Here is a 12466-nt window from a genome sequence, read left to right on the forward strand (position 1 = left end):
TGCTCCTCCCACTTTAAGTATTTCAGTTGAAGACATCAACAATGGAAAATGGCAATTAGATATTCCTTTAGCGTTTGGTGTCGGCTGCCTTTCTTCTCTCTACTCTCTTTGGGTATCTTTTTTTTCCTCCTTTTTTTATATATACACCTACATAGATACATATATACTTGTATAGAGTAGTAGGAGAAGGAGGAGGAGGAGGGCACGTGTCTGGCTTTGGGGAGCGACAACAGCTGCAACTTCTGTTGCCAAGTGAGACATCGCTGTCGCTGTTGTTGTTGTTGTTATTATTAGTTGGTTTAGTGACAGGAAGCGCCACTGCGCCACATAAAAAAAAAAAACACCACGCCCATGCAAAAACTAAAATGCTAAACGATCTAAGACTTTGGCCAGTTTTAGAATGGTAAACTAATCTTAAAAGTGTGCCCAAATAAAAAAAAAAAACATTGCCAGGAAAAAGGATCCTTGCAAGGATCGAGCAAAAAACAAACACAGCCTACATCCGGTAAGAGACAACGAGGAAAAAAAACTTAAACAGATGAGACATATGCCAAAAGATATCAAATTTAAAGAATATATATAGATAGTTAAGAGTGCTAAGGGAGGTGGGGAGGGGACTGAACGAAGGACTCACCTGTCGTATCCATGTAAACAATTAAAGTGGCAAAAACTGCGGCAAATGACAGCAGACACAGGACTATGGGCAATAGCTGGCGATAGGGCGAAGGGCTGGGACGCGGATCTAGTTTCTTGTTGGCTTTACAGGCTCCAGGAGCAGCTCCTCCAGCACCGTTGGCACCACCACCGCCACCTCCACACGGCGTATTCGCATGATGATGATGATTATGATGCTGGTGATGTTGATGTTGATGAGAATGATGATGCGGATGATGTTGTCTCGCCCTGGATTCGGAGCTGGCTAATGTTTTTGATGCTACTGTTGATTTTTGACAGCAATGTTGCAATTGCTGCATGGGCGGCAATCTAGTGGGCGTGGATAATGGCGTGGACATGTTGCTAACCGACGGTGAGCTTAATACACTGCTGTCATCGCTAACATCCCCACCACCACCAGCACCACCACCGCCGCCGCCACCAACATCTTCTGCTCCTCCGCCTTCCAGTTTATGTGTCAAACGTGTCGTGCTTTGGTGTCGCTTGTGACGCAACTGGACATGATCGACCTCATCAAAGCTTTGACCCACACAGTCTTTGGTTTTATCTGTTGCTAATCTTGTTGTGGCTGGTGTTGCTGTTGCTCCTGTTGCTCCTGTTGCTGTTGTTGTCGTTGCAGTTGCAAAATTAACCTCATCAATGTCCTCGCCCTCAATGTCATCATCATCATCGACGGCTGCATAACTCTTGGTTCGCACCGGTTGCGTCTTATTGGCCATAATATTGTGTGTTTGGGCTGCCGCACAAGTTCTGCTAATGGCATACTTTTTGGGCATAGTTTTGGCATAGGGTCGCCTACTACTGCTGCTGCTGCTGGTGTTGTTGTTGTTGCTAGTGCATTGTGGATTTTGATGAGATTTGCCAGAGGAAGCCTCCAATTGTTCGGCACGCTGTAATTGCTCAACGGCCAGCGCTGGATGAGCCGAAAACACTTGCTGTGATGACATGTTTGTGTTTGTCTGTGGCTCGGGTCTTCTTAGATAATGATACACTGTTTCTTCTATAGCCGCATCCTTGTAGTTTCTGCAAAAGAAAAAGGAAACAAGAATCCAATTAGTCTTGATCGTTTTGACTAACCGAAAACTAATTTTATAAGGTTTATTGAACCATAGTGAGACAGAGACAGCGAGAGAGAGAGCAAGAGGGACCAAAAAGCATCCTTCGGTATGCCCAGCATCTTTTCCATATGTCTGGCATGCTATATCTTTTGTCTGAACTCATTTTCAGTTTTATGAATAGGCAAAAAAAAAAAAACCTATATTAAAAGAACTCAAGGGCCAAAAGTCGCTCAAAAAAAAAAATGAAAGAAATTGAATACGAGAAAAAAAATCCACCACCTGTCAAAAATCGAAAGAGCAGACAAAAACCCAAAAAGAACCGAACCACAGCCAGACTCTTGAAGAGGCCAAAAGAATTTCAAGAACAACAACAACGCGCGGTATTTTGTGAACCAAATTAAAAAGAGACACAACAAGTGAGAAAGAGATGCAAAGAGAGAGAGAGAAGGGCATAAAATGCATTGCAGCGAGGCATGAGAAATATAAATGGAGAAGAAGAAAAAACAACAACAACAACATTGACGAGCAGTAGTGAGACGAGGAGGAAATGGCAGCCGCTTTAGGTATATTTGTGAGTTTTTTGTGTGTTTATGTGTGTGTGTGTGTGTCTGCTTGTTCCCCCCTCTCTCTCGCACTCTCTGTACACCAGCTCTCTCATGTACTTGTAAATGCGCCTGCGCAACAGCAGACGAGACGGGAATCATCGTTTGCCATTGCTATGCGAGCGTACGGAAGGAGGGAAAACAGAGTAAGAGAGAGAGAGAGAGGGAGACAACAATAACATGAATCGAGTTCATCAACTGGCAGCAACAGCAGCAGCGACAGCAACAACAAAAAAACAGCGACAGCAGCAGATGTTTTTCCAATGTTTGGCGGCGGCTGTTGCTCAGGCAGATTCATCTTCCTCTTCTTACGTTATGGATAAATGTACAATACACTTCTTGAGCAAGGCCTAAACCGACCTGTTAACCGAGAGACTGCAGACTTAAGAGAATAGCAAAAATCTGAGAAAAATTGGTCTTAAGAGGTCGTAACCCCGCTAGAAATTAAGAATAGAAAATATCGATAGATAGCTTCGTTTTTCAAATCGATGCTTCAAACAGTTCGCCGAAATGAAACGATCAATAACTGTAAGATTAGGTTATATTGGGTTTCTTTCATGTTCGATTAGTTCTGTTTATTTCCTTTTTTGAGATTCTCTTGAATCCTATGATTCCTTGACACTAAATAGGTAAAGGGTAAAATTTTGAAAATTCACATTGAGTCATATATTAAATGGTTTCCTCTATAGTCGATTTCAATTTCTTAATTCAACGGAAATCAATGATCAAAATTTAAATCTCTAGATTCCTTTCTTTAAGATTCCTTTTGCTGTGATGTAATCGATTTGATTTTCTGTAGGATACAGAAAGATTAAATAACTTTTCATAACGTCACCATTTAGGAAAATCTGGACTTTTGAAATTTTTAAAAACGATTTGATTTTAAAGCACTTTGGTCAGTCCGAGACATTATTAAAAAGTTTTAGAAACAGACGCAATATGCGAGAAAGATCTTTGATCTTTCCCCTTAAAGTATGCAGTACGCTGTAAAAGTATTTATTGTTTTTAATAAATTCATAAGTTTTCGTATTCCATATATAATAAACATAGTCTATAGACAATGTTTGCTTCTAAAATGTTGTTTTATTCAAATGCCATATCAAAATTTAAACCCGAGGTCTGTGACTAATTATTTCATACTTTCCCTCATTTACCAGGGTTAGTTAGCAATTAACCTTTATTTCTTGTTCTAGTTTTCTTGTTATCTCAGCTACATCTATATATTTACTCGAGAGTATTTGTTATTCGTTGTATCTATCCCTCAGGTTAAGTTTGTAGGTTTTTTTTCTGTCTTTATGAACCATAACGTCTTCTGGTTTAGTTTAGTTTGCTTTGAGTTGTGTTTTTTCGCTCTCTTTTTGATTGTGCTAAGGGCAAGGCTACCATCAAGAGCCAGCAGCCACTAGGCAGATTGCTCCAAACGATCTTTACACATACATATATGTATACAAATGTATGTGTGTACATATTAACTTGGGTCCACATTGACTTATGTGTGGATGCTGCCGCAAGGCATTTACTCCGCGCATTCATTATCCATTACGCGTGCGCCCCAGTGCCCAGAGTACAACAACAACAGCAGCAGCAGCAACAACAACAACGAGATTGCGTCCAGGAATCTCAGGTCTTCAATGTTGGATTTGTTGGAGGAATTTATTGAAATATATACCAAGAGTCGGACTCGTACACGGAGACCTGTGATTAAATGGCCTGTTGCTGCTGCTAAGGATGCTGTTGCATTTAATGATACCTAAGGACCGAAATCTCCTCTCTCCTTTTTTTTGTATGTCATGTTGTCTTAAACGATATTGTTCTGGGAATTTGTTTGGTGGGGTGGGGATAATGAATAATAGTTTTCAACTTCTTTCTGACTTTCAATTTAGTAAATTTGCTTTAGTTTCAACTATTTTAGACGCAGTATTGGACTTTCCCTATAAAAACAAAGACTCTTTGATATAATATTTGGCGAAAATATCAAATCAGTGACTTTGAATCCGATTTCCCAATCAACACTTAACAAATTTAATCGCATTCCTTACACTTTCGTATTGTTCGATTTTCATTGTATTAAAGTACCAGCAGCATTTTTACAACTTAAGTTTTTCGATTTATTGAAAGAAAAGACACAACACAACACGACGACGCGATGGCAAGCCATCATAATGTGCTTTTAATTTAGTAATTAGTTAGACTATCTATCTCCTCTATCTGTTTCTCCTCAATGTGTGTAAGCTTTAATCGTAAAATACCATGAAATGGAACTTCTTTAGAGGAAAAAAACTTTAAGAGGAATGAATGGAGGAGGGTGGGGGGGAGAGGGAAAACGACTGCCGTGTGATTTACGACTTGTCGCAGTGCATAAAATCGATCGTTTAAAGAAAAATAGGAAAAATTGTATCTCTTACATTTATATATGTATATCTAAAGCCGGCACGGCTTTTATTGATGTTTTTTTTTTTTGTGTCTGCTCCATGTCTGGGAAAAATTTTGTGTATGCAGTTGGCAGGCCAACAAATGGCGCCAGCAGTCGCAGGAGCAGCAGTTGGAGAAGAAGCTGCTGCAGAGTACAGAGTTCAAAAAGATTTATGCAAATGAAAGGATAAAACAGCAAAGAGTAGAAACAATTATGTTTTGGTTTTTTTTTTTTGCAACAACTTGAGATACTTTATTCCAAGAATTAAGAAAACCAAATAAACATTGAGGAGAGGACAGCAGCAACATGTTGCCCAGAGGTGGAAACATTAGAGAACCCACAACAACAACACTAGCAATGTTTTGCGGTTAATGATCGTTCCAACAACAGCTACAACAGAAACACACAGGTAAAGAGATAGAGAAAAAGAGAGGTAGAACGGCACAAGACATTTTGATAAACATTTACAAACGCACTGAAGCAGAACTCCACACCAAGTAAACGTCGACGACGACGACCAAGAGACCAAAACGAGGTAAGACACACGGCAAGCAACTCGGCCTGCTACGCTTTTAACCATATGGTTTATTTATATACAACAACAACAGCAACATGAAGAATAACCATAGTAGAAGAAGAGTCAGCAGCACACACACACAAACACCATACATAAACACACTGAACAAAGTGGCAAGACAATAAAAATGCAATTCTGAAAACTTACAACCAACAACAACAACAACAAACAGCCAACAGAACAGTTGACGACAACGCTTGGCCAAGAAGAAGAAGAAGACTATCACAAGTCGAATCGACCAAGAAGAATAAATGTTGCTTGGAATTTGTTTTGTTTTTTTTTTTTCGTTTGCTTCTTACTCAACGCTCTGAGGGGGAAGGGAACTTGGTCTACCAATAATGATGATAATGTTCGTTGGTCACAAATCGAGGGTCTCTTCATATATTTTTATATATTCTAGAAGAAAGTTTTTAGAAACTTGAATAACATTCGAACTACAAAGTTATAAAACAAACTAAATCTGCTCATATACTAAGCAAGTCTACATACCAAATTTCATGGCTTTAGCTAGGAGAAAAACTAGTTTTATTTCAACTAAAAGACCAAAAAGGGGCGTGGCAAAAATTTGAAACAAACTTCAACTGCCTACAAACTACACAAGTTAACATACCAAATTAAATGACTAGCTCTAATATTTTTTGAGATCTATACAGACGGACTTGGCTAAAATTTCTTTTATAATTTGAAGTTTTTTTTAAGGTTTTCAAAGCGTTTAATTTTCTAGTTAATATCAAAACCAATTTTAGATCTCTAAATATGGATAGCTATAAGTAATGATTATTACACTGGGGAAATATTTTCAGGTTGTGTCTGATTCAAAGAATGAAGATTTTAGGCTTAGGAAATTCAGTATTTTTCAACTCATCAGTTTTAGGATATATGTATTAAAGTTGCAAATTCATTAGTGCAACGTAAAAAAAAGCAAAAAATTTAAATATCGATATTTTGTGACTGTCCAGACTCCCCCCTTTTGGATCCGTCCATGATCAATATAACAACTTAACTATTTCAGAGTTACCACATATAAAAGTGGAAGTATCTCTGGAATTTCTGCATTTCCATAGAAATGCCATGAAACCTTCTTTCTTTCTGAGTTTTTCTACCTTATTATCCGACCGACCGACAAACCCTCGTTTCGTTTTTAAATAGCTGATGAAATTTACCAATTGTAGCAGCAATTGTGTACTTGATCTTTTTAGCCCCCTCCCCACAAAAAAAAAGTAGCCTAGCAACCAGCCAAGCGCTAATGAAAAAATTCCCTTTTTTCCTTTGGTCTCTCTAAGGTAACTTAAGGTAAAGAAGGTATTTTTGAAATTTATTGGTAACGAAAAGAGAAGGAGAAGAAAAAAACAAAGAAATAAGTGAAGAAATGGTCGACGAAATGTGGTGCAGCATATGTTGTTGCAAGTGCTGCCAGTGTGAGCAAGGGACGAGGGAGTGAGGGAGGGGACCTGCCTCCTGTGTGAGGTCCGTCATTCGGCGTCGTCGTCGTCGTCGTCGCCGTCAAACTTATCTTGCCTTGTTAATCATAGCCGGCATTTTAATTGTTTGCAGACCCAAAGGCAAACAGTTATTCTTGTCAGTGTGAGTGTCGTGTCCCCTGCCACCTGCCCCCCGCCACTCTGGCTACTTGCCGCTGCTTGTTTCTCTAGTAAATTAGCACATAAAATGTGCGGCAAATGGCAAGTTGCCAAAAAGAGAAAAACAAAAACGAAATAGTCTCGAATCTAGGGTAAAATTGCAAGAGTAAACTCAAAGAGAAGAGAACCGAAAAGAAAAAAAAAGGAATGCGCTGCTATTTTATTGCCTTTGCATGTTGGGAAAATTTATTACACCAGAGTCAGAGCCAAAAGCCAGGGATAGGTCTGGATAGGCTTCAGTTGGCACTCACCAAATACAACAACAGCTGCGCGGCGGGCGTGTGCCAAAAAGCGCCAGGACCAGAACTAACAGCACGTTCCAGCAGGAGGTTTTTGGTTTTTTGTTGTCAAGACGTTTCTTGCCTGCAGCACTTTGTGTCAACGGCCCCTAGACGACATCAAATTGCAATTGCAATTGCATGCTTCTTGGTCTTTCCATCTTCCATCGTGCTTTCTCCTTTCATATACATATATCGCCTATCAATGTCCTCCGAGTAGAAACACAAAAAAACGCTTATCTTAATGAGAAGTTGACGTGTTTGCATGCCTTCCGGAGCAAAGAAAACCACAAAAAATTGCCTTAATATGTGCCGCAAAATGGCGCAGATCAGCAAAATTTATGGCCATTAAATGGTGGCCATCAAACCCTGGAGGGAGGCAAGTCAATAAAATTGTGGGAGTTACTTGGCAAATTGCGCTATAAATATTTCTTTCTTTTTTGGCCACAGGGTGTTGGCGGGTGCTGCTGCTGGTCTTTGTTGTTTACACTGACACGACTGACTACTGCACCCCATCATCTTCATCATCATCGACTAAGGGGCCCATAACTTTGACCGACTGATTAAACTAACAATTGTTTGCATTGAAAACGAACAAAAAATTATTATTCTGACTTGGCCATAAATATTACAAAATTTATTTTGCAATTCATTTCTATTTGGAAATGCTTTACACTTGAAAAAAAAAGAACTCTAACACGGAAAAACTTAACTAAAAATTTAATTAAATTCAAATCAAGTGTTTAGAAAAGTGTCAAATAGTTCAAGATAAATGTCTATGCGCAGTTAGTTTAATTACCTAACTCAAAAAGAAGTAAAATTTTGTATAATTTTAATATTTTAGACACTTCTTGAAACTCTGCAATGAGTTTTATATAAGACCTTTGATCGTGTGGAAGAAATTTTAACCTCTTACTAAATATTTCTCACTTTGTAACGATTTGTTAAAACGAAATGAGAAGTTAGTTAAATAGGATCCTTTTGCCTTCGACAATATGACTGTGGCAGGACATACAGGACAGTGACCCGAAATACACATCAAGGTTAAACGCTGGTTTGAAGAAGAGAATCTACAAGTTATGGAATGGCCACCTCAAAGCCCAGACCTCAATCCTATCGAAAATTTGTGGAACGATATCACAGTGGAAGTTTATAAGAAAATGTTGAAGAATTTGGAAAATTTATGGTCTGGAGTCAAGGAAGCGTGGTATTCCATACCAAAGTTCAAATGTCAGAAGCTAGTCGAGAGTATGAACAGAAGATGTCAGACAGTCATCGAAATAATGGATATAGTACGAAATACTAATATACAGGCAATTTTTGCGATTTTATTAAGTTTTTAAGTTTTTTTGAGTTTACGAATTCAAATCCAATATATGTTTATTTTTTTTTACTATTTACTAAAAAATTCTCCTAAAAATATTATTTTTTTGTGTCCATTTATGTGATATAATAGCTGTAAGCTAGATAAATTCCAACGTTAACTTGGCAAACACTTTTTTCGATTTCAATAATCAGTTTTTAACGCAATAATAAAGCGTTAAGGAAAAATATATTATAAATTAGAGTAAATTGATTTGTTACTTGTTGTATAACAACTGAATGGGAATCAATTTTAGAGATTATGTGAAAACTAAAGAAGATAAATTCTTGAAATTTTTGTTAACAAATTGAAGCTTAGCTTAATAAAACATGTTAGTCAATAGAAACCTCAGATGTGTACCTACATATATTTTTGCCCTTTATCGTTCCATTTGTACAGCAAAGAAAAATTTTGAAAATATCAAATAATCAAGTCTAACCATATATAATTTAGTACCCTTTAAGCTCCCTTAAGCTTCTTCCAAGCCTAGTTTTCATTTCAATTAAGTAATTTTTACTAAAAGCTTTCAGTTGCAGATCCTCAAGGGAGAACATGAGTAAAATTTGCTACCCCAGGAATGATATTTTATGCTAAATTTCGATATCCCATACCGATTTCATTAACTTTACTTAAAGATAGAATTAAGAGTTTTACGATAAATCAATTTTCTTCTTTCATAATGCTTATATAGACAATGGAACTAGTATTTTGGCCGCATGTGTGTGTATGTAGATGCATTGGTGGTAATTATGTAATACTCATCTAGGCATGCCAGGCAATTAAATTGAAATTGAAGACTGTTGAGTGGCATTAGTGAGAATGAGCATTCACATTTCACTAGAATCTAAGGAACGTTATATTAATTTGCTAAGCATAAGGCACACCACGTAAGATATAGATGTCGATATCTGTAGATGATGACGTGACTGCAGTCAACCAAAGTACAAGTAAGCTCAATGAGGTAGGAGATGAGATGATGGAAGATCTTCTTTTCCATTGCGCGTAATGAAGAACACGCACAGAATGAATTGGTAATGGAAATGGATCAAGAGCAACAGATACACAAACAACAACAACAAAAGAGAAAGAGGGCGAGAGAGAGAAAGAGAGAGAGAGAGACAACGGCAGGTCAAGCAGGTACACAAATGCAACAAGCGTTGGTTCGCTCGGCTGATTAGAAAAAAGAGTGCAATGTGCGTGCAACAAATACAACAACTCTCCAAGTGTGTGTGAGTGTGTAAGTGTGTGTGCCTATTTGTTGGAAACATAAACAATATTTGATGGACTTTGGTGGTGGCTGCTGCTGCTGCTGCTGTTGCTGTTGCTTCTTGTGTGTCTACACATGCATGACGAATGGCTGAAAGAGGAAGACTGAGATAGAGACAAAGAGAGCGGGAGAGAGAGAGAGATGGAGCGTTGCACTTAATCAGGCTTCAACGGATTTGCCGCCGCCGCCACCGACACTCACACTCATCTATCTTTTTCTAGTTTCAGTTCAAGCCATAGACAAATTGTTAGCCGCTTTGCTGCCACACTGATAAGGCCAAGACGCCGACCGCTTAGGCGGACCCTAAAAATGGATGCGGGGCGGCTTAAACAGGGCAGGTGAAAAATGAAAATCGAGATTTTTCCAACTCAAACACATGTCGTCGTCGAGGGAAAAACGGAAAAGACCCTATGCATAGAGAGGAAAAAGAAAAACTCAAGTGGAAAATTTTACCCTAGGATGTTTTTGTTTGCAACACGTACAACATTTGTACATCTCATGCCATTCGCTGTTGCTGGACTTTATTTTTAAATGCCATGACATATCATTTTTCGCCACACACACAAAGACAGACACTGAAATTACTGCAGATAAAAGATAAAACCTAACAAGAGATTTCACTAGAAGTAGAACAGAAACGAAACGAATTCAAGGCAATTTGTCAAAAAAGCAGCTGCTGCTGCTGCTGGAAAAATGAATTTTCTTGAAGCTCACACTAAACTCACGCACACACACACATAAATCGATCGATGGCAGGTATTTTTAACCCTTTATTCACCTGATTTACAATTCCCTGTGCTTGTTTTTGGCAGTGTCAAGCGAAGGCACCACACAAATGGCAATAAACGTCAGTCAAGAAGTGCACAATCGAAGTCAGAGTAACAAGTCGAAGGGTTTCTGTCAATAAATCGAAAATGTAAACTCAATTTACAACCAAAAAAAAGCAACCAAGAGGGTCAAAACGGTAAACGGCGACTCGTCGACACGTTGCACCTGCGCACTCACCTGTACAGAAGCGACAAAAGGGAGGTTGGTTAGGTAACTTCCACGATGATTGCAAAAATCAGGGTTAAGACTGCCCCAGAGCGGGGTTGTGAGGGGGAGGGGAACCAAGGCGTGGGGTGTGTGACCTTTTGGCCAGAGTCGTCATCGTCGTGTGCGAAACATTAAAAAAGCAAAACTTGACGAAAATTCGCATAAAATTTGATGAGAGAAAAAACCCTAAAAAAACTTTTATTGTGTGATTTAAATGAGAAAAAAAAGGGAAGTTAGTAGCAGTTGCCTAACCTTAGAGTAAGTTCAGCTTTAGTTTTTAATGATTTAGTTTATCAATTGGAGGAGTAGCGGAACATGAAGCTTGGAGTCGGAGAAGTAGGCGGAGGAGGCATTGAACCTTAACGTGGTCTATGCAACGATGTGCAGCGGCTTGTTGCAGGAAGCCACAACAAATTATCATCAGGTGCGACAATGACGACGAGACGAGACGAGACAACATGATTGAGCTTAGGTAATTTAGTTCAAACTGCCATGACACATTTTTTTGTTTTTGCTTTTTTACCGGGCATTTTTTCTGGAGCGCAACGACAATCACACTCTAGTCCCCCTTTCTCTCTCGCTTTTCTTCAGTTGTGTAGGTAATTGAAAAATTAAGTAAAAAGTTAAGGCATCTGCAGCAGTATTTTAAATGATTCAAACGACTGTAGACTAACGGGATGACGGGGAAAATTGGTGGGCAGTGACACATTTTATTATAAATTCTTCTTCAAGATTCTACAAAAGATTCATCAGTTTTAATAAATATTTGCTTTAGCACCTCTAGATTTGTGTAAGATGTGAAGAAGAGCTTGGCTAAAGGTTGATAAATGGTAAATGTTGCTAAATCTTTAGTTTAACTACTATAGATTTTAGTGTTGGTCAACATCAAAATGACAAATGCTAGGTTTCACAAGCAGTGTTGATAAATGATACGAAATTATCGCCATTAGCGGTACATAAATAGTTGAATTTACTTTTCTTTTATTTCCTGATTTTAAATAATAAGTTTTGGTAAATATTTATAAAGGTACGTAAATTTGGGCTGAAACAAAAGGAAAAACACCACGATCTCAACGATAAATGTTTCAAGATACTTTCCAACACTATCTCAAAACTTGACAACTTCATTTTAGCGGGTTAAAGTTAGATTACAAATTTTGTTATATTAGTGGCAAAAACTTTTTCCACGATCAATTCGGAATAAATTACTATGCAAAAGTAATCGACTACGATTAGTTATGAATATGTTTGAAAATTGTTTTGGATTGCAACTATTAGAGACTTTCGAGCTCTTCATAATTTAGGACGGAAAACACTATAAACTTAAGTAGATTTTAAAGAAACAACTATAAAGCGCATAGAAACTTCCGTCAATGTTGAGAAGATTCTTACCACTTTCTTGTATTTTCTTCTTTTTCTGTTCAGTCATTGTCGTTTGCCATATTTTATGATACCAACAAAGAAAAGTCGGTAGAAGGGGGACCAGCAGAGTTGGGGGGGCAAAAGAGTTTAGTTTAGTTTAGTTAAGCTTAAGTTTTTGTGTCTTTATCTCAAAGAT

At 38.2% G+C, this 12466-nt stretch overlaps 1 protein-coding gene across 1 annotated transcript in view; it reads right to left on the minus strand.

The window, feature by feature from the left end:
- The window catches only part of LOC6643942 (protein Star), a 31388-nt gene that overhangs the window by 10630 nt on the left and 8292 nt on the right, over positions 1-12466 (minus strand). The window contains exon 2 of the mRNA XM_023176567.2: positions 635-1698. Coding sequence (XP_023032335.1) covers positions 635-1622 — 988 coding nt within the window. The 5' untranslated portion in view covers positions 1623-1698. The remainder of the gene's footprint in view (positions 1-634; positions 1699-12466) is intronic.

Source organism: Drosophila willistoni (assembly GCF_018902025.1).
Source record: "Drosophila willistoni isolate 14030-0811.24 chromosome 2R unlocalized genomic scaffold, UCI_dwil_1.1 Seg167, whole genome shotgun sequence".
Lineage (NCBI taxonomy): Eukaryota > Metazoa > Arthropoda > Insecta > Diptera > Drosophilidae > Drosophila > Drosophila willistoni.